The sequence below is a fragment of the Remersonia thermophila genome, chromosome 2 (genome assembly GCF_042764415.1).
Source record: "Remersonia thermophila strain ATCC 22073 chromosome 2, whole genome shotgun sequence".
Lineage (NCBI taxonomy): Eukaryota > Fungi > Ascomycota > Sordariomycetes > Sordariales > Chaetomiaceae > Remersonia > Remersonia thermophila.
This window is the reverse complement of record NC_092218.1, coordinates 4,255,037-4,282,512: the sequence shown is the minus strand read 5'-3', so window position 1 is coordinate 4,282,512 and position 27,476 is coordinate 4,255,037. Positions and strand designations below refer to the sequence as shown.

Sequence of the window (27,476 nt, the reverse complement as noted above, 5' to 3'; positions counted from 1 at the left end):
AAGGACGACGACGGCGGGCCGGCCATAAAAAAGCCTGAAAGTCCAAGACGCGATGTAGCCTGCATTCATCTCTCCATGGCTGCTGCGCAAGGTGGGATTTCCACATCAAGCATGCCGCAACTACACAAAAAGACCGACCTCAGTCATTAGTCCTCAGCCTCGTCCTCCTCGTCCTCGTCCTCGTCGTCACCGTCGTTCTCCTCCCCCGGCTCCGATGCTCTCTCTATAGGTACCTAAGCTATGACCATGATCATTACCATCCAAGGATGATACCGCAAGCAAACAAAAAAAAAATAAGAAAACGCCATTCCTATGCTTCCCCCCCCCCCTCTCTGCGATTGGCAGAGACACAGAATAACCCGGGCGTAGCCAAGATAGAGATGGATAGATGGACGGTGATTCTTTTTGGCCGTAGGAGCCTCAGACGGGCAACGTCCTGGCCGGCGCTGGCCACCGCTGCCGCCGCCGGATGCTGCGCGTTTCTCGCTAGTAGATACCCTGCGTCCGGTACTGGAACGTGTCGTAGCTGTTTTACACACCCCCCCCTTCTTGTCAGCAACCCACCCTGGATACCGGAAACCAAGAAGAGAAAAAAAAAAAAAAGACTTACAGCCTCGTATAGTAACTCCCCAAGCTCTTCCCGATCAGATCCGTCTCGACAAACTGCTCCGCCTCGTCGGCGCTCAGCTGCAGCTGGAACCTGCCGCGGAGGGCGGCCGTGACCTGCTGGACGCCGGCGCCGAAGCAGGGCATCTTGCTCTCGCGCCCCATCATGGCGACGAGGTCGATGATGTTGTCGGCGCTCCGGCGCAGCGCTTGGAAGGCCTGCTTGCAGAGGCGCTTGTAGTCGTCAAAGTCGGGGGAGCCGACGCCGCCGAGGACGTCGACGTACTCGTAGGTGAGCTTGAAGGGGGCGGCCTCGAACCCGACGGAGCCGGGCGAGTTGGAGAGCATGAAGCCAAAGTCGATGTGGATGATGTGGCCCTCGTTGTCGATGAGGACGTTGCCGTTGTGGCGGTCCTTGAGCTGCAGGACGTACGAGATGACGCTGTAGGCGGCGAGGGAGCGCTTGAAGGCGTCGACGCCGGCGCGGTAGGCGTCGCTCTCGGGCGGGCCAAAGGCCTTGACGAAGTGGTCCTTGAGGGTGGCGATGCGGCGGCGCGGGTTCTGGCCGGCCTCGATGGACGCCAGCGTCAGGCTCCGCTTGATGGAGTGCAGCGAGACGCCGTTGGCGATGGTCTCGATGAGGCCCGACGACTCGCCCGTGACGAGGATGCGCATGAGCTTCACCCAGACGGGCACGCCCGCGTCGACCCAGATCTTGTGGCACACGCGGATGAGCTGGCAGGCGAACGCCTCCTGCCGCAGGTCGGAGCCCGTCTTGACGATGACGCTGACCAGGTCCCAGTTCTTCATCCAGCCGTACGGCGACGACTTGCGGATCCGCTCCTTCTTGGTCTCCCACGCCTCGCCGAACACGGCGGCGCTGGGGTCGTCGCGGTCGCCCTTGCGCTGGAGCCCGCCCGTCTTGAAGTCGTTCTCCATGCGGTCGATGCCGGCGTTGGCGTTGATGCTGGGCTGGTCCACGGGCGCGGCCGCGGCCGCCGCGTCGTCGGCGCTCGCCTCGGCCCCGCCGGCGCTGCCGTCGCCCGCCACCACGACCGCCGCCGCCGCCGCCGCCGCCGCCTGGGCGCGGGCCATGATGGTTTCAAAGGTCGGGCCCTGGCCGTCGTCCAGGTCAAAGCTCTGCTCCTCGAGGCTCTGCATGCTGGCGATGATGCGTGCCCGGATGGCGGCGACCTCGTGGCGAGGCCGCTTCCCGCTGGTGGCGTCCAGCTGGGCCAGCATCTGCGAGGCGGTGCGCATGTGGATGGCGAGGGCGGAGAAGTCGGGCTGGTCGACCGAGTTGTTGCGCGGGTTTTGCAGCGTCTGCCGGCGCCTGGTGAGCGACGAGCCGGGGCTGATTGAGTCGGACGAGGCGCTGGAGCCGCGCGGGGGCGTCGCCGTCTTGTCGGCCGGCGCGGAGGGGCTGGGGAGGCGGATCGACGGGGCCGGCCGCGCGGGCGGGGCGTCAAAGAGAGGGTCTTGTTCGGCGGCCTTGAGCATGGGCGAGTTTCCGAGGTCGCCCGAGGCCGGCTCGAAGACGCTGTCGACGACCTGCGGCTCGGCGGAGCGCGAGGCGGACGGCATGCTCGACGCTTCGGAGAGGTCAAAGATGCGCTTGCGCGTGCCCTGCTCGGCCAGCAGCGTCGCGAGCAGGCGCTGGTTGTCCTGGGTCTCGGGGTCGAAGGTGAAGTCGTCGCGCAGGATCTCCACCATGAGCAGGTACGGGACCTTCTCGGCGCTGTTGAGGACGGTGGCCTCGGCCGGGTTGAGGCGGACGATCCTGTGGTGGCGGCTCTTGGACGGCGAGCCGTCGACCAGGTCGGGCGGGCAGATGACGGGTATGTCGACCTCGGCCGGGAGATCGCGGGCGATGAGAGCCAGCTCGGCCCGCAGGGCGCTCAGCCGGGCCGGCTTGGGCACCATGACGAGGCGGTTCGAGATGCTCTCGAGGGCCGACAGGAAGGCGGTCTGGCAGCGAAAGTAGTTTTGCCGGAGCAGGCGTGCTTTCTGCACGTTGGTCATTTCGGCCTGGTTCAGCAGCGTCTTGACGTGATGCGCGTGCCTGCGCGGCGTCGCGGGCGCGGGCTCCTCCGACGGGCGCAGGCCGGCGGACAGGGGCGTGGGGGGTCTCGTCACGATGCGAGGCCGGGAGTCGGGCAGGGGAAGCGATGCCGAGCTAAGACGCGCCTCCAGCGACAAGTTGTCGAGCCGGCCGTGCAGGTCGCCGCTTTCCTCGCCGCCGCCCGGGTCGAGCTCGGACGGGATCGATCTTGACGGCGACCGGCGCGTCTTTCCTCCTGGCGATTTGCCCTTGGGCCTGCGCGGGCTGGCCGGGGCCCTGTCCTCCTGAGCCCCTGCGCCGGAGCCATCGCCGGCCCCGGCTCCCGCTCCGACCCCGGCCCCGACCCCGGCACCCGTGCTCGCCGCCCGCACCACGCCTCCATCCTTGGCACGCTTTGACCGCGTGCTCCCCGCCGTGACGGTGTGGGCGCGGGCGGGTATGTTCCTGCTGGCGGCCGGGACGGTGGGCTCCGAGATGGCTTCGATGGGGCGGGGCTTGCGAGCCTGGGCGACGGCCAGGGGCCCGACCCATTGCGGCAGCCGGGGGCAGGCAACGCTCGCGAGGACGAAGCTGCCGAGGACGGACACGGGCAGGATGTTGTCGGTGATCTTTTCGTGGCGGGCCGTCTCGGACACGCCAAAGACAATGTGCTGCACCTTGTTGTAGACGCGGCGGCAGGTCCGAAAGGCCTCGGTCTGCGGGTTCGACGACAGGTCGTGCAGGTAGGTTTGGAACAGCCAGAAGGTCTGCGGGAGAGGGAGACGACAGCATTAGCCAAGGGAGGCCGGCGTCCGCCGCGGGGGGGGGGGGGGGGGGCCGTCTCGGAGCAACGTACCAGCAGGGCGGCGGTGACGGATTCCTCGCACAGATCCAGGAGGAACTCCTCGAGGGCCATGGACTCGTTATCGACGCTGATGACGAGGTGGCATAGCTGCGGGAGGAAGAACTCGATATCCTCGTAGGGAAACTGGCGAAGCTTGTTGCAGAGAACATAGTGAATGCCTACGTGGTCGGCATAGCGGCTGCAGAGACGCATCGAGGGGGGGAAGGGGAGGGGGGAGGGTCAGCTTGGCGGCGGGGTTCACGGCCGGCGGAGGGCAGGCAGGGGAGGACCACGCACGTAAGGTACGAGACGGAGAGGAAGGGGTTCTGGTTGAAGACATCGCTCTCGAGGAACCGCTTGAGCAGGTCCCAAGACATTGGCTGCGGCGGGGATCAGGGGGTCGGGGGGGGAGGCGGGGAGGATGGTCTATGGCGGCGGCGATGATGGTCTATGGCGGCGGCGATGGTGGTGGCGGCGGTGGTGGTGGTGGCGGTGGTAGTGGTGGTGGTGGTGACGATGGTGTTGACGGTGAGGATATCGGTGGGGGAGGTGCTCATGTCCTCCTCGCCTGGCTCATTGGTGGTTGGTCTTGGAGTCGTCGAGGTCGATGGGGGTTCCAGGAACGGTCATGTGCAGTTGCATGGCTGACTGCCGTCAGTCGGTCGGTCGGTCGGTCGTCGTGGGTTGCGGGCCTTGTCCGTCCGTCTGTCCGTCCGTGTGTGTGTGTGTGTGTGTGTGTGTGTGTGTGTGTGTTGGCTTCGTCGTCTCTGGTCGGCCCTCTGTGGGCCTCGGTCTACACAGTAGACACAGGTTGCGCCAGCAATGGAGCCGCGGGCGGTCTGCAGGGAGCCTTGTCGTTGTCGTCGAAAGCCGAGAGACCTAGTGAGAGGGGGGAGGTCGTGGATGGGAAAGGCGGTTGATGCCGTGAAAAGCTGGTGGTGGTGGTGGTCGTGTCTCAGCGTCGCCAGCGCTGGACGTTGAGGACAGCTTGAGCCACAGCGAATCGCAACAGGCACGCTTTCAGTGGGTCAGCGGGGCCCCAGAGCCAATGGGGACCAGGAACCGAGCCCCTCCCTCTCGCCGCGCGCCGGGCCCCCCCTTCAAGGCCCATCCCCGCCAAGAGACCGCACGCCCAGGGGTTCATGAACCCCACCTCGGCGTTGTTGGCCGTTGCCGACCTAACGTTAACTAGTTACCACTTACGATCTTTGGTCAGGTACCTACATAGGTACTTGGCCTATACAGTACATAAGGTACCTATACTAGTAGTACATACATCGGGTGGGTATCTACCGTACCTTGACGTTCCGCTCACATGTCGCCCGGGCGGATACAATTCAAAAGAACGCTCAGGTCCCGATGTCCTGATGGATGACACGGGAGCTTGGGTTAAGGGGGGTGGCTGGCCTGGCCTGGCCTAGATATATACAATAGCATTCATATAGGATTATGTAGAAGGCCCTTGTTTCTTTCTTTTTTCTTCATTCTTCTCCAGGTACGGTATGTTTGTGGCCCCGAGGTACCTACCTACCTGCCCGAGTTACAGAACAATGATGCATTGAACTATACGCTCCTTCAGCTGGCCTTCCAATAATTTGCTCTCCCGAGACCATCCAATGGTTCTGGCCCCAAAGATCCCCCCCCCTCGGTCCTTCAGGGGCCCCAAGCCAAGGGCGCCGCTCACTCTCATGACGTGGCCATGGACACAGAACGGAACAAGAAATACGGAATGACGGCATCAGCATCGCGTCTCGCTTCAGCTTCGGCTTCAGCTCCCAAGAATTACATTGTGGATGCATATTCATGTGTACATGTACGAAGAAGAAAAAAAACACAACCAAAATCCCTCCCATCATGAGCTTCATTATCACCAAACCGACGGCTTCCGTGGTCGATCCCACTGCCCCGGCCGCTTGTTTCGTTTCTTTGGTCGTACCCTCTGTAACATCACCCGTCAGCAAAAGGTTCCCCAAGGTTCCCCCCCTTACCCCGCTCCACGGTCCTGTCCCCTCCCCCCGGGACACTCACCTTGTATTTGACCCTCTCGCTCCCATCTGGCATCTGCACAATCTCGTGCTGAATGTGGTACCCAAGCGCCGGCAACACCTTGGCCCACACCAGCCAGTAGGCCGTGCCGATGCCCAGCAAGCTGGTGCCCAGCGTCGGCACCACGTAAAAGGGCACCGTCTTGAGAAATCCGTTGTCGATGAAGGGCGCCGCCAGCACAAACAGCAGCGAGATGATCCAGAAGATGGTCAGCAGCGGCGAGCTGCGGAACGTGGTCCGCTGCTCGGCCCACCGCTCCGAGGGGGCAAAGTTCAGGTAGACGAGGCCCACGGCGAGGAAAACTAACGTTGGCGAGCGAGCGTCAGTCGCCATAGAGATGAAACAAAAAGAGTCCATGAAAAAAAAACACTCACCCTTGATCCAATTCCCGCTGTAAATAAACACGTTGGTCACGAATTGGTACACATCCGACGTCTGCGACCCAAGGATCAACACCGACGTAAAGATCCAGTGCAGCAGGATGGCGCCCGAGGGGGCGTTGAACGGCCAGTCGCTGGCCCAGAAGCGCGAGTAGGGGAGGATGCCCTCCTTGGCCAGCTCCTGCTTGACGCGCGGCATGGCAAACGACTGGGCAAACACGTTGCCCAGCGCCGACAGGGCGATGAAGAGCGGGAACACGCGCGTCACAAAGGCGCTCTTGCCCCAGACGTTCTCAAAGAAGCGGGCGGCGACGATCACCTTGGAGTCGGCGATCTCGGCTTTGGTCATGGCGGCAAACTGGTACAATCACAAAAAGGCTCGTTACCAAGAAACGCTCGTAGGAGAGAGAGAGAGAGAGAGAGAGAGAGAGAGAGAGAGAGAGAGAGAGAGAGAAAACAAAAAAGATGGCTCCCGAATCGGGAGGGAGGGGGAGAGCACGTACGTAAGAAATGTTGGCCAGGACGTAAAGGATCGTGACGGCCGAGATGGCAATGGGCGCCGCCCTCCTCAGCGTCTTGGGCGGGTTCCGCACCTCGGTGAGGACGTAGTTGGCGTTCTCCCACCCGCTGTACGAGTACAGCACCTGCAGCAGGGCCAGGGCGTACCCGCCGGCGGCGCCCGCCGTGTCGGCGCTGGCCGTCCACTCCCAGCCCGGCCCGTGGAAGCTCGAAAAGTTCTCGGGGTCGGGCACCTCCATGCGGCCCGACAGCGCCGCGAAGCCCGTGCACACGAGCAGGCTGAGCAGCACCAGCTTGAAGGCGCCGAGGCAGTTGCTCAGCCAGATGCCCCAGCGCGGGGCGAGCGAGTGGATCAGGCAGACCACGGTGATGGCCGCCATGGCGATGCCTCGGTTGAGCCAGCTGCCATCCTGGGCATCCCCCGTCGCGGCGCGTAGCAGGTAGCTGCTGAAGCTGATGCTATTGCCCGTCGAAATGGCAAAGAGAACGAATTGCACTGGCCAGGGGGTGTCAGATGGGGAAGCGAAAGGGGAAGGGGTTTGTTGTTGTTGTTCTTGTTGTTGTTGCATCCAAAGGGGGGAACGCTATACGCACCAGCAAAGATGCATGTGGCCAAATACCTTGGCTTCCGGTACACACGTTCCAACTAACATCAGGGGAGAGAGCAGGTTAGCCTCCTTCGTTGGCCGGCAGCCGAGGGACACGCCTGGGGCGGCTTACATAGACCTTCTCGCCGCCTGACCGCGGAAGCGCCGTGCCGTACTCGAGGTAGACGAAGAGACTAGGAGCCGGGTTTAGCAGAAAGACACGGCGAGGTTGGGTTCGTCAAGTGCCATCCATACCCGCTACGACGGTCAGCCGGTCAGCCCCTAGGAGATCATGGATGCGTTCGCGACAGACAGAGGAGGACGTACCAAAAGGTCATGACGCCGCCAATGACCCAAAAGATCAGCGTGATGCCAACGCTGTTGATGGAATGGATGATGCCCGACGGGGTCGAGTAAATGCCCGAGCCGACCACCCGGTTGATGATGAGAAACGCCGTCGACCATGTCCCCAGCTTCCGGTCCTCGGGGAAGACAAAGTCGTGGTATTCGTCCGAGACATCGTCATCGACAGGCGTGGCCAGGTGCCCGGTGTTGTAGAGGGTGTCTTCGGCGGGAGTCCTGTCGGCTACGGGTTGTTCGAAAATCTCTGGTTCCTGCATGTCCACCGCACCTCAGCACCCCGGGTTGGTCGCGTCGTGGTATCGTCGTCGTGCTACGCGTCGTGTTTCTGCGTCTCGTTGTCCTACGTTCGTTGGGGGACCTTGGAGGCCGTCCGCGAGGCCCGTCGATTGCGTCCCAACGCCCCCCCCGCCTCCGGTCCGATGTTGCCTTTGTCCGACCAGCCAGCAAGGTCTCTCTCTCTCAAATCCCCTGGAGCCCGCAACCAATTCAACCTTGACACTCGATGCGGCGCCGCCGGTCACCTCCCGGGCATTGCCGGGGAGATGCGAGGCGCAGAACAGGACCCTCGAGCGCAGGACTCTCTAGGCTGGCCGCGGTTTGAGAGATGAGGGACCCGTGTCGTGTCGATCAGCGGGAAGGGCAAGTTTGTCGATAAGGCGGACGCAACGCGAGAGCGGCGCACCGAGCAGAAGCAGAAGGTTACTCCGGCGGCGGGGCAGGCGAGCAGCTGCGCTCAGCGTGGAGGGAAGCCTCGTGGTTCGATAAGCCCGCCACGCGAGACCTCGAAAGCAGCAGCCAAAAAACAACACAACCACCTGAAAGCTGTGTGTGTGTGTGTGTGTGTGTGTGTGTGTGTAAACGTGAAGCGTTGAAGCTAAGCCGGGGGGGGGCGCTTCACCCATCCATGCAGAGCCGCATGCTCCTCTTGTCACGGTCACGAGCGCCAATCGAGCACGGCAACGGCGGAAGGCAGAGAGCGAGCGAGCGAGAGACAGAACAACCACAGGAATCCTCCATCCCAGAAAGATCAGGAAATGGGATGCCCGTCGTTGCAGCCAAGAGCTGCGGGCGGACCAGCTGCAAAGCAGGGCCAACTTCCCAGCCAACCACGCCGGGTCTCGCAGTCAGGACAGCATCGGTGGTAGGCCAGGGGTCCAGCAGCACAGCCCGGGGCGCCCGCCAGGCCAGGTCCAGCCCGAGAACGAGGCGCCGGAAAGCTAAGACGTTTTTAGCGTAGCATCTGGCTCGCCAAAATCCCCGTTTTCTGATCCTTCCTTCTCCTTGTCCGCTCAGGCCCGCGCTTGATTCACACGTGCAGCTCTCCCCCCTCTTCGTCGCATCCCTGTCCGTCTGAACCCATTTTCTGCCATCCTGCATGCAAGAGGGTGCATGCGATGCGAGGCTAGCCGTGCGAAATGCGGGAATGAACGGGACGGGAAGGGGGGGGGGGCCTGCACCCGTTGCCACGCCCGCCTTTTCGCTCATTTTCCCACTGACAACCCGAGCCAAGCCCGGGCAAGCGAGACAGGCGAAAGGGGAGAGAGGTTGCGTTGAGCGTGGGACCGGCTCTCTTCCGCCCCCCCAGTCCGTCCGTCAGGTCAATCAGGTGAGGTCACATCTTTGATGGGCGTGATGGACGGTGATGGACAAACGTGGCCTGGGGGAGGGAGGAGACGAGGGCAACAGGCCACCGCCAAATGTCCGGAAGGATTCCCCAGATCATGGATCCATCCGTGTGTTGGTCCGGTGGCAGGATGCGAGGTTGGGGGGAGAGGGTGGGTCGGGTCATCAAGCCGACCGAGGCGTCGCATCTGATGTCTCAATTGCTGCGTGTGCGTCGAGGGGTCCATGTCACAGACGTGCACTGTCGTGTCAAAAGAAAAAAAAAAAAAAACAACAAAACGGGCTTATCTCTCAACCGTTGCGATATGCTGTCGGGTTTTGTCGGTAATCTCCTTGGTTTTTGATAAAGAATCCCATGATAGGCACCTCTAGCTTGATGAGAAATTGAGTTGAGGGGGGCGGTTCTGCCGAAGAGCAAACGATCGCGTGCTGCGTAGTAAGTGTACTGTAGTGTAGTATGGACATACTATACTATAGAGCAGAGGGGAAGGGATCCCAGGGATCAGCCTTGGGGAGCTTCGGCGAAACAAACGGCGCAAACCGTTGAAAAAGCGGAATGGCCAGAAGCCGAGCGAGGCGTGGACCGGTTCCCCGCTGTCCTCGTGGCTGCCCGGTCCTGCCAAAGTTTCCCTTTTTCTGGGAGCATCGATCGAACCCTCCCTCGAGACTGCCAAGACCCTCCCACGCTTTTTCCCCACGCTTAACCCTGGCCCCGTCAAATCTCCCTCAAAACGACCGGTTGATCAATGTTCATGCACAACGCCAAAAAAAACACACCAGCTACCTACCAACAAAAACAACCCTCGGCCAATTCCCCCCCCCTTTCACGCACATGACGGACCCGAGGGGCCTGATCCATCCGCTGAGAAGGGGAAAAAAATTTGATCCCGTCTCGAAAGGCTTCCATCCGTATATTACGGCGTAGTTACTGTGTACGTACTGTAGGCTGGCAGACCAAGGATCTCTCTCCTTGGGTCTGTCCCTCAGGTCCGTCAAACAAAAGCATGGGGAAAACCCACAGACAGACCGAGACCGTATCAGCACCGTCTTGGTTCAGCTGAGGCGTGAACTGTATGGCTGGCAGGATGCATGAAAAAAAAAAGTCGGCGATTCCAGCGTTGTTTTTGTCCACATACTGTGTAGTAGTACACAGTACATCCCACCCAGTTCCTCGCCTGACTTTGGGTCTCGGGGCCTCTGGTGGTGGCTGATTGCCGCCCTGCAAAGCAACTGCGCATACCTGTGCCTTTTGGTCGGTAGGTACTAGTATAGTACTGTAGTACTACTATGTTCGAACCCTCTGCGGGATATACTGAAGGACGCCCACCAGAGACATAGCCACCACAACAGCCTGCAGCGGGGCTCCAGATCCCAGACATGCAATGCTTTGTCTCTGTTGTTCCTGCTCGCCCATGGCGGTCTTGACCGTATCCCTGTCCCAAGGAAAGATCACGGCAGGCTGGCTGCTGTCTCTGCCCTCCTCTCGAGAATCGACCCCGAGTCGACAGGCCATCCTGCATAGTATGGGATTGTCCCGCTTGGCTTCACGTCGCCGGCGCATGTACGCCCGGCGCATGCACGCACGACACGACCTGTCAAAGTCGTTCCTTTCCATAGCACACCATTCAACGGCCCTTGACGGGGTCACCCGACGTGACGGGGGAAGTCATCGTACATACATCCACCAGATGCCCCCATCTACCATCGGACATTGGGCAAGCAATATAACGAGATAGACACATATGGGCCTAGAGAGCACGACATCCACACGCACAGCACCACACCACGACAACACCCATACCAACAAAGACAAACAAGCCATTGAAGGGTATTTGCCGGGCATGTGATTCCATGTATCCTGGTGTAAGAAAAAAGAAAAAAAAAAAAAAAACTCCCCGTAGCTTGGCCTTCCCAAAACTAAACGTAATAATAAAGATTGACCCAGTCCCGAACCGGTTTCATCCTGAACTTCCAAAAACCCAGAGCCTGTTCAAACAGTCGTAAGAAGCGAGAGGAAGAATTATAGCATGCCAAGCGAGAGAGTGGGAGGGAGGGAGGGAGGGAGAGATAGAGATGCCCAGGTACCTTTCCTGTGTCGATATGCTGGAGACCGCCGCAAACACCCAAAGCGTCACATAAAAACGCCCCTCGCCTGACGCCCCGTAAACACGGCGGCTTCCATGTCATCCTGGATATCCCGGAGCCGCATACGTTGCAGCCGGCGTTCGCGCATGACTTCGTCCCACTTGCGCAAAAAGTTGTCTTGGCCTGGAGAACGGTTGGGCAGGAAAGAGGGGTCAGCAAAAATTAATTCACCACCAAAACGACAGACAGACAAACAGACACACAGATACACACACACACACACACACACACACACACACAAACCGGGGGAGGGGAGAGGAAAATGTTCTCTGCCCCCCCACCCCCTTCACACGCACACTCACCCTCCTCCCGTCTCATTGCTTGGCCCTCCGGGTGGCCGGATAGCAACAAGAAAAGAACAAGGGGAAAAAAAAAAGAAGAGACGGGAAAAAGAAGAAGAGGGGAGAAAGAGAGAGAGAGAGAGAAAAAGAGAAAGAGAAAGAACATCAGAAAAGCAAGAGAGAGAGATAGCACACGTACTCGGTGGGTTCTCAAACTCAATCTCAAACGTCTTGTACGATTCGTACTCGGACCCGACGTCCACCTCCACCACCTTGCCGTGGATGTCAAAGGCGGCCGACTCCATGCCCTGGGCCGGTTTTACGTGTTTCGCTGCGCCAACCCCGTCAGCTCACATCCTTCCCGTGCGCGTATGCGCGTATGCGCGTGGGTGCGTAGGTGCGCATGTCGGAAGAGGGAAACCCCCCCCAAAAAAAAAAGAAAAATACCTTTGACCCACTGCCACCGCGAGACTTTTCGCGAGAAGGGCGTCGGCCCCTTGCGTGGTTTGAGCTTGACCAGCGTAGGCCCGTCGGTTTTGACCTCGAGGTCGTCCGTGACTGAAAGAAAAAAAGCGGTTCGTTAGCCGGGGACAGAGCACGGAAGACGACACCAAGAAAAACGCATACTAAAGAGCGTGATATACTCGCCGCTCCTCCCCAGGTACAAGAGCAACCTGGACGAATTGGCGACGAGCCGCTCCCTCAGCGGCCCGGACAAGGCCGTCCCCGCCGTGACGAACGAGGCCACGTCGGACGTGCCGCCCTTGCTGCGCACCTCGACCTCGTGCCAGATCTGCAGGCGGGCGCTCGAGAACTGGTAGTTGACCCAGGTGCTGGCCTTGCACAGCTTCACCGTGCGCACGCTGGTGATGTCGAGGACGACCTTTTCGCCCGTGAGCTTGGCTTGGAAGTCAAAGAGCTCTTTGGGTTGCGCCTACGCGTCAGCCTTGAACAGAGAATACAAAAGCAAGAGGAACCGAATCAACGTACCCTTGCGAGTCCCAAACCGATAGATCCCGCTGGGCCCGCAGCTTCCGCGGGACCCTCCGTACCCGGGAGCCGTGCCCTTGTCGGCCTCTTTGTCGCGGATGTAGACGATGTTGGTGAGGAGCGGGTTGTAGGCGTAGGCGGGCACGAGCTGGGCGTTGTCGGCCTTCATCCAGTACGTCTCGGACTCGCGGTCCACGCGGCAGTGGAAGCGCACGTCGTTGGTCAGGGTGTTGCGGAACACCTTGAGCACGCCGTCGCGGAAGACGTGGTGGGTGGGGTTGGGCGAGGATTCGACGGGCCTATTGACGAGGAAAAATAAAAAAAGGTCAGAACGGCTCCCTTTGCTTGGACGCCTGTGTGGAATGCCTAGGCAGGCAGATGATGATGACAACGACGACGACGACGACGACGACGACGACGACGAAAGCCAAGGCAAAAAGAAAACACGTACCCTTCAAACAGCAAATCCTCCCCGGGCAAGACGTTATCCCTCCCCGTGGCCGTCGTCGTCTCGCTCATCATGGACGGCGCCGTGTGGGGCGGCTGGTAGACCACGATGGGGGTCTGGGTGTCGAAATCCGCCTGCCGCGGGCTCGTGACGGTGGCGATGGAGGCGGTGGAGGGGGTCGACGCGACGGTCGCCTGGCTGGGCTGGCGGCCCAGGAGCCCGTGCGGCGTGGCCTCCTGGTGGTAGCGGTGCTGGAACGACCCGGGGGACATGGTGATGATGGTCTGGCCGGCGTCCCAGACCTCCTTGTCCTCGATCGGCCCGGGCTTCGCCGGCAGCGCCGTCGCCCCCGGGGTCGACGGCAGAAGCGGCGCGGACGCCGCCGGGTCGGAGCCGCGGTGGGGCGGGGTCAGCGGCGTCGAGCCCTCCATGAGCGAGGGCAGGCCCGTCGGCGCGACGGCCTTTTGCCGGGAGAGCTGGAGGAGATGGTTGGTTTGTTCCGTGTAGCTAGCGTAGTTGATGTTGCCCCACGACGCCGAGGTGAGCGGCGCGCCGGGGTTGGGGTAGTCGTCCGGGCCCCAGCCTGGGGCGGTGTAGGTGGGTGGTTGTGACGGGGGACGGGACGGGGATGGCTGATGGGCGGCGTGCGGCGTCCCGGGCGAGGCGGTTGCGCCGCGCGGGCTCGCGGGGCTCGGGGGCGCCCTCGGGGCCAGGTCGGGGTCCGTCAGGACCTCGGCGGCCTGCACGCCCCCGTCGGATTCTCCGTACAGCGGCGCCGCACCGAAGCGGCCGAGGTGGAGGTTCGCCATCATGGTGGCCGCCTCGATGGTGGCCGCCTCGGACGGCGTCGAAACGGACCGGCCGCCGGGCTGCGGCGAGGGGGTTCCGGCCGCGGCGGTTTGCGGCTGCGCATAGGGGATTTCGGGAGAGGAGTAGGACGGCGGAAGGGGTGAGCTGGCGGTGGTCGAAGGACCCCGCCCCCAATTCGATCCGTAGAAGAGGGGTGCGGGCGAGGAGGCGGAGGAAGGCGAGAGGGTGGAGGCGGTGGAAAACGTGTAGGATCGCGGCAATGGGACGTCGGCAGGAAGCTCAGAGATGTGGGTGCCCGGTACGTATCCGGGGACAACGTTTATGGTGGCGGCGCGACCGAGGCCCGGGGTTGGGCCCGGGCCGGCAGGGTCGTCATCGTCGTTGTCGTTGCCGTTGTCGTTGTCGTCGATGTCGTCGTCCGCGATGGGCTCGAAGCGGTAGCGGCGGCCATCGGGCGCGACGAAGATGCCTCGCTCGGCGAGGCGGGCGGCGGCGGCGGCGGGGCCTGCGCTATGCTGTCGGAACAGGTCCGAAAAGGGCACGGCGGCATCGCTGTCGAGGGGGGGCGGTAGGATGGGAGCCGACGAGGAGCGGCCCTGTGCTGCTGTTGGCATGATGGTGGTGGGTGGGTGGGTGGGTGGAGGTGGACGACGGGACGGATCGCCGCGCAAAAACACTATCAGCTGGATTCAGCCATGACGGGGATCGCGACACCGACGGCTCGGGCTGAAGGACGGATGACTTCTCGCATGTGTGCCTCGCCGTGTCTTCGCGGCATAACACGGATGCGCGGCGGGGTGGTCGTCGCTGTGCGGCAGGAGGGGTGTGCGGACAAGAGACCGAACCGAACGCTGGGAGATGAGAGCACACGCTATCTAGTGTGTGGCACGAGGGACAATGTCGAGGAGGGAACAGGGGTGGGAAAGCGACGGGATGGGGGAGGGCAGCACCAGGCGGCGGGAAGCCGAGTCAAGCGGGCGGGAAATGTCTGGGCTGGACCACAGGAGGGAATCGCTCACGGCAGAAGTACGCCTAAACGTCGATTCGAGGCTGCTGGACGCTAACGTCGCAATGGACGAAACCTACACAGTACACAGTACAGGCGCACGCAGCCCCCCCCCTTCTTCTCGGCGGGCTCGCCTTGTTGCCATGTACATACACCCACTCTCATGTTGACAAGTCCCAGACAAGCTGTTTCAAGCCGGCATGCACATGTTCTCTTAGTATAGCATGTATGCATTCAAGGCCCCTAGTTGCTGGTTGCTGGTCGCTGGTCGCTGGTCGCTGGCGCTCCACGTGAGCCTTTGAAGCATCGCGACGGCGAGCAAGGGTAAACCGCTCGGTGCTGCGCTACAGATACCGCCTCGGCGGCGCCCGCTCTGGCCGTCAGCCCAACGGCAAAGTGGTTTCGGCGCAGGCCCTCGCCATCATGGGATCCCTCGTTCGCTTTCCCGGCGGAGGCGTCGGGGTCGGGGGATCCAAAGAACGGGTGGAGGAGCTCGACAATAAGATGCACGAGATGCAGGTCAAGTGTGGATTCCGGGACGGGGATCCATGCCCGGGGATTCGTGGAGACGGCGATAATGGAAGCGCAAAAGGACTGGCCAGTGACAAGCTGGCCCATCGTCGGGGCCCTCCGCTTCCCGGGTTCTTATCGGTACCTACCTGGTACCTCGGCGGGTGGCCTTGTCAAAGAAACCTGGAACCTGACGGGGAACCTGACGGGGAACCCGACCTACCTATCGGCGCGGCCATCAGATCCACACACCGCCCGATTACATCACGGCTGACCCCCAGGATTGTCTTACGTACGTCAGTGTACTGTGTACTTGGTTAGGAGCATACCACCTGGTAGGTCAGCGAAGGCTATGTACACAGTACAGCGGAGGGGTTTCTTTCTCTCATTAGGTTGCACCAACTAACCTAATACTCATAGACAAACACATACGAGACCCCGTTAGGTACATACATACATGCATTCCTACATTCATTCATTCATTCATTCATTCATACATACAAGAACCTGGAAGGTGGATGGCTTCCAGGTACCTTGGTAGGTAGGCACCGTGTCGTTCCATGTTCCACCTGGCCTGGCAGCCCGGCAGAGCCAAACCTTCTGGCTCGAGCTGGCTCGCTTCATGCCTGCATAGAGGACTTTGCCCTTGGGATGTAGTTAGCGTGCTGAAATCAATCATTGCCATAAAAACAACAACACCGGCAGCACCCAAACACACACACATACACACACACACACACACACACACACACATAGACATCGGCTCTTGGCTCCCGCCCAACCTAATCCATGGCCATGGCAGCCGCCATACATGCTTGCAATGCCCAACGTAGGTAGGTTGCTAAGGGATCAAACACCAGACAGGAAAAAATAAAACAACCAGGGCTCAGTATGACCACGCCAGAAATGCATTGTCCCAACGCCTCCCCTCCGATCCCGTGTCGTAAACAGTTTTCGTCCGTGCGGTGCTTTGCCTTGTTCCCCCGCACACACACACACACACACACACACACACACACACACACACTCGCTCTCTCTCCTCTCCCTCCTCCTCAGTCAAAGCTCCATCGTCTCAACCCCCCCAGCTTCCTCCAACCTTTCCCTCCTCTCTCGACCAGGGAGGCAAGCCTCCTCTAAACCTTCTTCTTCCTCCCCCCGCCCCTTCCCTTCCTCTTGGGCGCGCCGCCCTCGGCCCCGCCCATCTCCTCGTCCGAGTCACCGCTATGCTCGGCGGCCGAGGAGGCGGCGGCGTTGGCCTTGGCGGCCCGCTGGCCCTGGCTCCCCGAGCCCTTGCCGCCCTTCTCCTCGCCCTCCACCTTGGCCACAATGTCGCGCAAAAAGTCCCACTGGTCGTCCGACTCGACCACCTGCTTGAGCATCTGCGCCGAGACCCGCTTCGAGTTGCGCTGCCTCGCCACCTCGGCGCTGCGCGTCACCAGCGCCACCATGAACAGCTCCAGCGCCTTGCCGACGGCGATGGGGGTCTGCTGGGCCACCTTGCCCACCTCCTCGTCGGCCTGCATGATGCGCTTGATGCGCGCCGTCGGGAACTTGGTCTTGACGGGCGAGGGCTCGATGGCTCCGGCCCCGAGGCCGGCCGAGGAGGACAAGGGGCCGGCGCTGCTGCTGGTGGTGCTGCCCGCTCCGCCGGTCACCGAGTTGTGGCCGCTGTCTGTGGCGGCGTCCGAGGCGGCTTGGGACGCGACGGCGGACGCGGCCGCCACCGCCGCGGCTCTTCGCGGGGGCATGTTGTTGTTGTTGTTGTTGTTGTTTTCGAAAGGGAGGAAATGCGGCGGTGGGTCGAGTTGAGAGACGGGGAGGGGGGGTCCGTAGTGCACCGGGGGTCGAGCTGAAAAGGGGGAAGGCTGCTCGAGGGGATAGGACACGCTGCCGCGGTAGACGGGTGGGTAGGGTGGATGGTAGTGCTGCTGCAGGGGTTGTTGTTGTTGTTGTTGTTGTTGTTGTTGTTGTTGTTGTTGTTGCTGTTGTGGCTGTTGTTGTTGTTGTTGCGGGCTCTGCGGTGTTGGGTATCCCGAGTTGGGCGGCGAGTAACCTGTTGTGGGATAGCTCACGGCACGTGGAGGATAGTAATCGTGGCGGGCAGCGGGTGGGTATGCTACGCTGGTGGTACCAAACCCTGGCGGCGGCGGCGGCGGCGGTGGTGGTGGTGGTGGTTGGGCGAGGGCCAGGTTCCCGCCGCCGGGTTGTTGAAATTGCAAGGACGGCGAGAACGAATAGTGCTGGCCGGTTGAATGGCGGTGGTACGGTGGTTGATAATAGGCCTCTGGCGACGACAGTGTCGGAGAAAGCCGGTTGTTCTGCTGCTGCTGCTGCTGCTGCTGCTGCTGTTGTTGTTGTTGTTGCAGTTGTAGTTGTTGATGCTGCACGAAGCTCGGCGGGGACGGCGGCTTGGAGGAAAACAACTGCTGCCGCTGCTGCTGTTGCTGGTGCTGCTGGTGCTGCTGGCTGGGCTGATGGCGGTCGTGCTGCAGTGGTGCAGGATCCGCAGTGGGGCCTGGCATGTAAAAGGACGACAGGTCCGGGCTCTTTGGCGCATAAGTGCCATCCCCCGACTCCCCCGACATGGTCAGGTTGTGCTTCTTTAATCAACCGACGCGACGTCTCGACAAGGGAACATAAAATTACAGACAAGAAATCGCAAGGATCGTTGCCGCGACAATGCACGCGCCCCGTTCCGGACGATAACGCGCGATAGGTCGCTCTCTCGTCTTCAACGTGGTGGTGATGTTGTCTTGTTGAACGGATAGGCCGCTGATGGATTTTTTTTTTTTGTTGTTGTTGTTGTTTTTGTTGGTGGGGCGCACGAGGACTCAGGTGGACGGTCGCGATGGGGATGGCAAAGTGAACCGAAACGGCACAAGGGTTGGAGTTCCAGCAGCCGAACCGGTGACGAGGCGCGACTCCTCAGGCGCTTTTAAGGTTGCAGCTCTCACGCTCGCTCGAGCCGTGGCTGGGCCAAAGGCGCGAAGAAAGCTCTCCTCGGGTGGGGAGGGGCAAAACATGGCGGGGTAGGTTGTTCTGTGTGGACCCCCCACCCCCCCTGAGCCGGCCGCCTACCAAAGACTGGAAGCAGCAGGCAGGCAGAAGCAAAGCCGCTACCTGCCTCCAACAAACCTGGAAAAAAGGAAACGCCGTTGGGGGCTCTGTACTGGTAAGTACAGGTATGCGTCCACGGGTGCTTCTGCTTTTCATGGCCAACTTACAGAATCCAATGCCCCAACGGGACATGGACGGTGGACCAGGTGGAACGCAGATCCCAACGTTCAGGGTCAGTGCCCAGCCAGGAATCTGCTTACAGACAACCGAATCATCAGCACACCGACACACCTCCCCAGAGAATTCTGATTCAATCTCCCGTGCTTCTGCCGGGTTTTCTGGGTCTTGGTTGACCCGGTTGACACGAAAGGCAAGCTTGACCGAAGGTACCTAGGTACCTGGTACCGTACCTAAGCGGGAATAAGGTACTTATACAGTACGTCCCTCAGGGCAGGCTGTCCACCCCCGAGGCAACCAAACCGCCTGTCCTGACTCAGGAGAGCGGGCGATGGCGTCCACGGGGCGTGTCACCCCGGCATGGCATTGGATGGCATGAAGCTCAAACACACAGCATCCAAGATGCAAAGCCATGCAACGTGCATCCACCGCCTCCCAGATTCTCTGGGATGCAGAAACGCCAAGGCAGAAGAAACCAACAGACTGGACGCGAGGCCTTTTCGTCTTTGTCTCTGCACCCGAGTCTCGTTCGTCATGATGTCCTTGCAGTCCAGAGGACGGGACACATGGTGTCTCTTAATACCTAAGGCTTGATAGGCCTCGGGACTTGAACCCGTGCTCTTTTTTTTTTCTTCTTCTTCATTTCACATGGAAAACAGGCAGGGAATTGCCAAATGGGGCAAGGCGCAGAGAGGCCGGCTCGCCGAAATTGCCGGATCCAGTTTTAGCAAGGGGAAAAGGTGAACACTACGCAGTACGTTCTAGTAATTCCGGTGTACTGTGTACTGTGTATGGATGGGGGGCCTACGGGGAGGGCCTAGGGGAAGGGCCTATGGCGGGTCGGTGGGTACTGTGTAGGTTACTTCCAGCCCACCGAGCTCCACCTCTTCCCTTCATCCCTGTAAAGTATGGCAGCGTCATTGCCGTCAGCAACCCACCCACCCGCTCTTCTTTCTTCTGCCAACCTGAACCAACCCTCTCTGCCTACGGCGGTAGAGCATGTTCCATTCGGGTCGGACTGCCATGAGCCGGCCACCGAATTTTCCTCTGCAAGGTACCTCACTCTAAAGGTATTGTTCCTTTTTTCCTTTCAAGCACAGACCCCCTTTGCGCCGTGATGACCACATATCATGCCAGAGACGCGAACAACCCGCCGAGGAGAAACCGAGCTCAGCCCTCTGGGGTCACCTCTGGCCGGCAAACTGTCCGTGACGGCTGAAAAAAAAAAAAATACTTGATCTAATCTGAGAGCGCCCCCTTCTTTCCACGCCATGCTCTGCTCAAGCCGGCTGCTGCCATGCCACAGGACGTGCTCTCAATCTAACCCGCCCCGTCACAGACACCAACCCCGCGCTGCGCTCCCTCTTGTACTGCGCCAGGAACATGGCCGCGACGGGCCACACGTGAATCCCCCCCGCCACGGCCTCGACGCCCGCCAGAGCGCCCGCCTTCTTCGGCACGTCGACGAGCACCTCCTCCGTGCCGTACGTCACGAACACGCCCTTGGACGGACTCGCCTGCTTCCACCACGACGCGTCCATGCAACACCCCGGCGACGCCAGCGGGTCCGTCACGGACGCCCTGTTGTCCGCGAACTGCACCCCGTACCGGCAAAAGCTGCTCCGCGTCGAGGGAATCCGCCGCCGTGTTTCTGAACCGCTCCGAGACGAGCGTCGGCCTCTCCAGGGCGGCATGATCACCGAGAGCGCCGGCTGGGGGAGCCGAGGCGCTGGCGCCTGACCCGTCGCATCCCGATCGACGATGGCCTCGTCCTCTTGTTCCTCATCGCCACGGCCCCCGCCTTCCGCTTTACCACTGGTAACCCCAGACCCAAGCGAAGCAGCAGGCAAAGCACGCGCATCGCGCCCGCCGAACCGCCAGCAACAACCACCAGCCAGCCGCTCGTGCCCCCATCTGGGCTTCGTACACCTGCGTGGGATACGTTGCGTCTGGCACCAGAGAATACTCGAGCGCAAAGATGGCTGGGTTGGCGTGCGCGGCCCCGCAGAAGACCGCAGAAGACGTACACCCAGGTCGCGAGGAGCTCGAGGTAGAAGTAGGGCGAGCCCGCTGCGAGGCCGCCGTCTGGGGGCGAGATGGGGTCGGCTCCGTTCGGTAGGTAATGGTGTGCACACGGTTCAACAAACACCGCTCGACTGCGGTGGAAACGGATTGCGGGCAACGCGGAAACGCCCACCTCCATCAGGGGCCGTGAGCGGCTCTTGTTGGGTTCGTCCCGTTGACCTGATATCCGCAGGCCAACTCCCCTTTCCGTGGATCCATGGCACCCAAGTCCCTTTCTCGGTGTCTTCTAGTTGTCAGAACGTAGGAGAAACAAACGCCGCTGTAGTTGGCGCTGGGCGCGCTGCGCCGATGGCGAGGTGTTGGTGCGGGATTCCCCTTGGCGGCGTCCAACAGCTCGAGGTGAATACCTACCAGGCATGAGGATGGCAACCTTGCTACGTACTGTGTAGATGGGGGCCTGCAGAGACGCGGTGGCACATGGACCTATGTGGCAACGACCCGTGTTGCAAGACACGACCAAGCCAAGAACGTACCGGCGCTTCGTTCGACAATGGCATCGACCTTTTATTTTGAACGCTCTATTTCGTTGAGTTCTATTTCGAACCGGATCATGATCATGTTAGGTTTCCTGGGAGCATCCCGTACCTGCTCATTCCATCGCTTCTCTTTGGTATGCCCCAGGCCCATCACACCCACCGCTCTACGTGTTCCTCGCCACCTCCAGCACCTTGTTCTCCATCTCCTCAAACGCATGCAGCACCCTCCCGTACGCCTCAAAGACGCCCTCCTTGTACCCCTGGCCCACCTTTTGGATGGCCCCCTCCTCCTTCCACCTCGGCCCCAGGAACTCGTCAAACGTCTGCTTCTCATCCGCCCGCTCCAGCGCCCAGAGCGCCTTGTAGGCCCCGCCCAGCGCGCAGGCGTTGCCGCCGACGTCGAGCCGGTACACGCCGTCGGCGCCGCCCAGCACGTCCCCCAGGATCTCGGCGATGGCCGGGTTCAGCGACCCGCCGCCGACCAGGTAGACGCGGCGCGGCTGGGCGGGCAGGCCCGGCCGGGGCTCGTGGACGAGCTTCTGGCTGCGCAGGCGCATCGAGAGGCCCTGGGACTCGACGATGACGCGGGGTCCGTCTCGGCCGGCCAGGCCGCCGGCTCCTCGCGGAGGTCGCCGCCGTCGGCGGCGGAGCACGTGAAGCGCCAGGTGCCGGCGCGGATGTTGGGCACGATCTCGGGCAGGTCAAAGTACAGGCCGAGCTTGGCGCGGTCGGCGGCGGCGGCGGCGGCGGCGGCCGGGCGCGGACGTCGAGGGGCGGCGTGGCGAGGGCGGCGGCGTTGAAGGCGGACCACGGGTCGTCGCCGGCGGCGCGGGCGGCGGCGGTGCCGGGAAGGGCGTCGCGCACCTTCTCGCGGGCGAGGGAGCCGTTCTTGTAGCAGAGCATAAACATGTACTGGCCGGGCGTGGTCGGGTGGTTGAAGAAGTGGTAGCTCGGGTCGGGCTTGTAGACGGGGGTGGACATGAGGAAGGTGGTGCTGGTGCCGAGGCTGACGATGGCGTCGAGCGGGCGGAGCGGCAGGGCGAGGATCGTGGCCGGGTTGTCGCCGGTGAAGGGCGCCACCTGGCAGTCCCGGCTGAAGCCGTAGCGCGAGACAAAGTAGGAGCTGACGGGGCCGATGCTGCCGCCGCCGTCCCGGCGCACCTCGCCCAGCTTGCGGCGCAGCTCGGCCGCGCCGTCGGCGCCGCCGGCCGTCAGCTCGAGGAGCGGCTCGGACCAGTCGCTGCCGGGTATGTCCCAGAGGTCCATGCCGCACACGTCGCTGATGTCGATGGGCGCGACGGAGCCGAGGAAGAGCGAGGCGAGGAAGGACGAGACGAGCGAGATGCGCGACGTGTTGGCGTACATGTCGGGGACCTTGCGGCGGAGACGCATGATCTGCGGGCCGGTGAAGCGCTGCGGGGGCAAAGCGTCAGCGTGCTGCCTTCTCTCCGAGACCTCTTCGGGGACCACCAACGTGATGGGCAGCGCTGCCCGTGACCTCGGCCAGCCTCTCGGGCGACCCGAGCTTGGCGTCAAACTGGTCGCACTCGTGCTGGGTGCTGTGGTCCTGCCAGTTGGGGCCGTAGGGGTGCGAGAAGGCATCCTTGAGCTGTTCCACCAGCGGCTTCTCCGCGGTGAGACCGCCGAGCAGGGCGTCGGCCTGGCGGCTCCAGTAGACGCTCCCGTGCTGCTGGCAGGAGCCGCTGATGCCGCGGATGCGATGCAGGGGCGCCGTCTTGCTCAGGCGCTCGAGGACCAGGTCCAGAGACTCGAGCCACATGGCCACGGGCGCAAAGACCTCGCCTTCCTCCTTGTTGATGATGACGCCCTTGGTGACGCCATACTTGGCGCCAAAGTCCTTGTCAAACTCGACCTTGGCGTCGGCGACGACATGAAGGTCGGACTGGATGACGACGGCTGGAGAAGAAGTTTAGTGCCCGGTTCGTGCCAGATGCTGCTCCGCCGGGGGGGGGGGGGGGGAGTCGTACCCTTGAGCTGCTGGGTCGACAGATCAAGACCCAGGTAGAGCGGTCCGTCACTCATTGTGTTGGCGTTGTTGGTGTTGAGTGTGAACGTGTGTTACGTATTGGAGTGAGTGGCTAAACGGAGACAGGCTCTAACGGGGGAACCCACTTGAAGGCCGCCCCGAGACAGAGAAGAGAGACTTGGTTGAGAAGGGAGCTCAAGAAAGCCTCATCAACACATGCAAGAAGGAAGAAGAAATAGAAAAGAAAAAAGGGTCGCCTTGCAGGTGAGAGAGAGAAAAGCCAAGCATGATCTTAAAGTCCTCCTCCAACCTGACGTGGGGTCATACGCATCGCAGGGACACGGCTCGACCTTCACATACACATACACACACACACACACACACACACACCACACACACACGTCCAACAACGGCGGGGCAGTTCCTGACCCCACGCCAGGGAAGCACGCGCAGCCTTGTCAAGTCGCATTTAGCCTGATTTCGACTCCGTGGTCGGGGCCAATGCCGATCGACGCCGACGGGGGAGCTCCTAGCCAGCGTTTGGCCCCTCCGACCCATCTCAGCCCAGCCAACCCTCAAGCCATGATGGATCTATGTACACCACCCGCGGCGCTGGGCCAGCAAAAAGCGTCGAGGTCGCTGGAACGCGCCGAGATGTTGGCCATGAAAGAAACGAGATCGTTTCCGGGGAGCCGTGGAAAAGAGACCCGCTCTGCTGAGGTGGGCTTACACCGAAAGGAGAATAGGGAGAGAGGAGGGGGGAGGGGGGGACTGGAAGTTCATGACAAGCGGGAATGGAATGTGGTGGAGGAGCCAAGGAGTGGAAGAGAGTGGAGGAGAGTGGAGGAGGACAAGTGGAGAGACCCTAACCCTCGCATTCTGCAGCGGGGGATCTCTGCCATCGTGGTCCTTGCAGACCGTCGTCTTGGCTTTTTCCATGATGCAACGTTCTGGCCATGTTCATGCAGAGCAGGGGGCCACGACATTCCAGCTTCCATGCAAGCTTGATTGCTCTGACTCCTTGTCCTTTGCCAACTTGCAGTTTGGCTGCAACTTCTTCGCAACCCGCGCATTCAGCTGTCTACCGTGTCCCGTTCATGACGCTGGGCCTGTTCGTCGCCTAAAAAGGGGACCAACCTCCTCGACCGAGCCGACGACGAGGGCCTGACGTCCAGAGCGAGGGCGCATAAAGAAGAAGACAACAACGACGACGACGACGACGACGACAACAACAACAACAACAACAGCAGCAACAAGCCGATATCGCCCAGCACTCGCGTACACTCGCACGCCCGCACGCCCGCACGCCCTCCCTGCTTTGGCTGCTTCGCATCGACATGGCCACAGAGACGCGAGGATCGCGCACCACCGTCTGATGCGAGAAGGATGCGTGCTGCAGCATTCTGGGCAACCACCTCTGCGCCGGCGCTGGTGTTGCTGGTCCTGCTCCAAGCCACCGTCGCCCATGGCTCCCGCCACGCCAACAACGACGCCGCCGTGACGGGCACCCCGGACGTCTGCGAATTCCGCACCATCAATTACATTACCCACACCCTCCCTCAACAGTGCTTCCGCACCTCGTGGACAGGCCCCACCCCGACGCCTGTTCCCTCCACAACCGCCGCCCACAAGTCGGCCGCCGGAACGACGCCTGCCGTCACCGCCGCTGCCGCCGCCGAAGCGTCCGTCACCGAAAACCCCAGCGCCGCCCAGGGCTATGCGCCGGGCCGGAACCAAGAACGCGATGGCGACCAGGAAGACCTGGCCAGCTCCTTCATGTCCTTCGAGGAATGGAAGGAGATGATGCTGCGCAAGTCGGGGCAGGACCCGGCCAACATCCGAGCCCACCGCCAGCGCGAGCGCGAGCCCCGGGAGCGCGACGCGGCCGCCCCTCCCCACGCCGAGCCCGACAGCTTCGGCGAGGACGGCGAGATCTCGCTCGACTTTGACGCCCTCTCCGAGAAGGTGTCCGAGATCACATCGTCGGCCGGCGCGGCCGTGCCCAAGGCCAGCCAGGAGCCCAAGGACGAGCCGGTTCTCTACGACGACGGCAAGACCCAGTACTACCGGAGCAAGGACGCCGGAAAGACGTGCAAGGAGCGCTTCTCGTACGCCTCGTTTGACGCCGGCGCCACCGTGCTCAAGACGAGCCCCGGCGCGAAGAACGCCAAGGCCATCCTCGTCGAGAACAAGGACTCGTACATGCTGCTCGAGTGCCGCACCAAGAACAAGTTCGTCATCGTCGAGCTGAGCGACGACATCCTCGTCGACACCGTGGTCCTGGCCAACTTTGAGTTCTTCTCGAGCATGATCCGCAAGTTCCGCGTCAGCGTTAGCGACCGCTACCCGGTCAAGCTGGACAAGTGGGTGCACCTCGGCACCTTCGAGGCCCGCAACTCGCGCGACATCCAGGCCTTCCTGATCGAGCACCCCCAGATCTACACAAAGTACATCCGCATCGAGTTCCTGAGCCACTGGGGCAACGAGTTTTACTGCCCCATCTCGCTGCTCCGCGTCCACGGCACCCGCATGCTCGACACCTGGAAGGAGCCGGCCCACGATGACGAGCCCGAGCAGATAGAAGGGGGGGCTTCGCAAGAGCGCGTGCCCGAGAAGGGCCAAGCTTCCGAGGCGCCGAGCCGCGGCAACTCCTCTGCCGCGGCGCAACAGAGGACCGCCAGCCGCGGCGTGAACGAAACGGGACTCTCGCCGTGGCAGCCGATCTTCTTCGACGCTCTCTCGCTGGATCGATGCGAGCTGTCCTCTCCCGCAACGCCCGGCCCAACGCCTGTCAAGTCAGGCTCGGGCAAACAGCCCGGCGGGGCTCCGAAGCCCGCAGCAGCCCGCCCATCGGCCACCCCAGGATCCGAGGAGGCGGCCCGGTCCGGCGGCTCATCCGAGGCAGCTCCCCCCGCGGATCCTGCCTCGGGGCAGACGGGGGCCACCGGCGGCCACGCGGCGGCGGCAGCAGCAGCAGCGGCGGCGGCGGCGGCGGCGGCGAACGGCACCGCAACCCACGCAGGCCAGCGACAGCCCGACGCCCGGCCCAACCCCGGCGACAACTCGACGTCTGTGGCTACGACCACAAGCACGTCTCGCAACAAAACCTCCACCGCCTCCTCCGCCTCCGCCTCCCCCACGGTGCAGGAGTCCTTCTTCAAGGCCATCTCCAAGCGCCTCCAGCTCCTCGAATCCAATACGTCTCTCTCCCTGCAGTACATTGAGCAGCAGTCGCGCTTCCTGCAGGAGGTCCTGCTCAAGCTGGAGCGCAAGCAGATCGCCAAGGTCGACACCTTCCTCGACACGCTGAACAAGACGGTCCTGTCGGAACTGCACAGCGTGCGCACGCAGTACGACCAAATCTGGCAGAGCACCGTCATCGCCCTCGAGTCCCAGCGGGAGCAGTCCCAGCGCGAGATCATCGCCCTCACTTCCCGCCTCAACATCCTGGCCGACGAGGTCGTCTTCCAGAAGCGCATGGCCATCCTGCAGAGCGTGCTTCTCCTGGCCTGTCTCGTTCTCGTCATCTTCAGCCGCGGCGGGCTGGCCGCCATCGACAATGCCTCCCTACCCTTCCCCCCGACCGCCTCCACCTACCGACGATACAACTACGGCTACGGCCATGCCCGTTCCAACTCCGCCCGCTCCGTGCCCGATTCGCCACCCCAAGACCCGCGACAAACCTCTGACACCGGAGCCAGCCTGGCCGCCTCGGCCCTGCCGCGTCATCTGTACCCGCCCGGGTCTTCGGCGACGTCGTACACGGAGAAATCGCTTCCCTTGACCCCGCCGTCCGAGTACAGCCGCGAGGGCACCCCCGCCGTCTCTCGACGTCTCAACCGCAACCGCAACCGCAACCGCAACCGCAGCCCGGCGCCCGCCTTCTCCGACGGCGCTGAGGAATCCGACATGCTCGACGACGTGGATGTCAACACGCCGCCGCGGCGTCCGCGCCGAAGGGATCACCCGACGCCGAGAGGGGCGGCAACGCCCAGCTCGGCCCTGTCTGGAGATGCCATGTCGCCGAGGAGCAGGTTCCAGAGCCCGTTGGCGCCCTCCAGCCCCCGCGCGGCCGACGGCGATGACGACGAAGGGGGGGAGGAGGAGGAGGAGGAGGAGGAAGAGGAGGGCGTTGCGCCATCCATAGAGATGGCCAGCCCAGCCCGCCGAGAACAAGACCCGAGCCCACCGTTTTCGCCGCCGTCACCGGCCTGCATTCGACGGCCATTGTCAGCACCGCCCTCCTCGGCCTCGCTACAACAGCTCTCTGGCGTGCTCACGAAGCCGCTCCCGGCGCTGCCCGAAGATACCAACTGAACCCCCCCCCCCCCCCGGGCCGACGGAGCAACGCGATGTGAGGGGGGGATGAGGAGTTTGTTTCGCTTTCGTATTGTTGTTGCATCGGGAAGCATCGGGAACGGAAAGAATCATCACGCATCGCATGCATGCACTTGCGCCATGCTGTTTCAACGTTTGAGGGTCCTGTAATGAATCA

General features: G+C 62.1%; 7 protein-coding genes across 7 annotated transcripts; 2 read left to right on the top strand and 5 right to left on the bottom strand.

The window, feature by feature from the left end:
* Window positions 1-486: 486 nt before the first annotated feature.
* Window positions 487-3,868, bottom strand: VTJ83DRAFT_2631 (uncharacterized protein; the record flags this gene model as incomplete). The annotated part of the gene is made up of 4 exons (XM_071008923.1): window positions 487-526; window positions 611-3,414; window positions 3,504-3,690; window positions 3,789-3,868. 4 exons carry the CDS (start codon window positions 3,866-3,868, stop codon window positions 487-489), a joined length of 3,111 nt encoding a protein of 1,036 aa, XP_070869171.1.
* Window positions 3,869-5,358: 1,490 nt separating this feature from the next.
* On the bottom strand, window positions 5,359-7,643 carry VTJ83DRAFT_2630 (uncharacterized protein; the record flags this gene model as incomplete). The annotated part of the gene is made up of 7 exons (XM_071008922.1): window positions 5,359-5,430; window positions 5,520-5,839; window positions 5,912-6,275; window positions 6,421-6,932; window positions 7,031-7,082; window positions 7,157-7,217; window positions 7,351-7,643. 7 exons carry the CDS (start codon window positions 7,641-7,643, stop codon window positions 5,359-5,361), a joined length of 1,674 nt encoding a protein of 557 aa, XP_070869170.1.
* A 3,497-nt stretch (window positions 7,644-11,140) lies between these two features.
* On the bottom strand, window positions 11,141-14,297 carry VTJ83DRAFT_2629 (uncharacterized protein; the record flags this gene model as incomplete). Its single annotated transcript, XM_071008920.1, has 6 exons — window positions 11,141-11,277; window positions 11,635-11,766; window positions 11,883-11,993; window positions 12,063-12,356; window positions 12,426-12,724; window positions 12,877-14,297. The coding sequence occupies 6 exons, from the start codon at window positions 14,295-14,297 to the stop codon at window positions 11,141-11,143; spliced, it is 2,394 nt and encodes a 797-aa protein (XP_070869169.1).
* Window positions 14,298-16,332: 2,035 nt separating this feature from the next.
* VTJ83DRAFT_2628 (uncharacterized protein) lies at window positions 16,333-17,784 on the bottom strand (the record flags this gene model as incomplete). The annotated part of the gene is made up of 1 exon (XM_071008919.1): window positions 16,333-17,784. One exon carries the CDS (start codon window positions 17,782-17,784, stop codon window positions 16,333-16,335), a length of 1,452 nt encoding a protein of 483 aa, XP_070869168.1.
* A 1,648-nt stretch (window positions 17,785-19,432) lies between these two features.
* Window positions 19,433-20,878, top strand: VTJ83DRAFT_2627 (uncharacterized protein; the record flags this gene model as incomplete). Its single annotated transcript, XM_071008918.1, has 4 exons — window positions 19,433-19,487; window positions 19,773-19,800; window positions 19,873-20,105; window positions 20,262-20,878. 4 exons carry the CDS (start codon window positions 19,433-19,435, stop codon window positions 20,876-20,878), a joined length of 933 nt encoding a protein of 310 aa, XP_070869167.1.
* Window positions 20,879-21,324: 446 nt separating this feature from the next.
* Window positions 21,325-23,037, bottom strand: VTJ83DRAFT_2626 (uncharacterized protein; the record flags this gene model as incomplete). The annotated part of the gene is made up of 3 exons (XM_071008917.1): window positions 21,325-22,407; window positions 22,469-22,911; window positions 22,983-23,037. The coding sequence occupies 3 exons, from the start codon at window positions 23,035-23,037 to the stop codon at window positions 21,325-21,327; spliced, it is 1,581 nt and encodes a 526-aa protein (XP_070869166.1).
* Window positions 23,038-24,367: 1,330 nt separating this feature from the next.
* Window positions 24,368-27,298, top strand: VTJ83DRAFT_2625 (uncharacterized protein; the record flags this gene model as incomplete). The annotated part of the gene is made up of 1 exon (XM_071008916.1): window positions 24,368-27,298. One exon carries the CDS (start codon window positions 24,368-24,370, stop codon window positions 27,296-27,298), a length of 2,931 nt encoding a protein of 976 aa, XP_070869165.1.
* Between the last annotated feature and the right edge of the window lie 178 nt (window positions 27,299-27,476).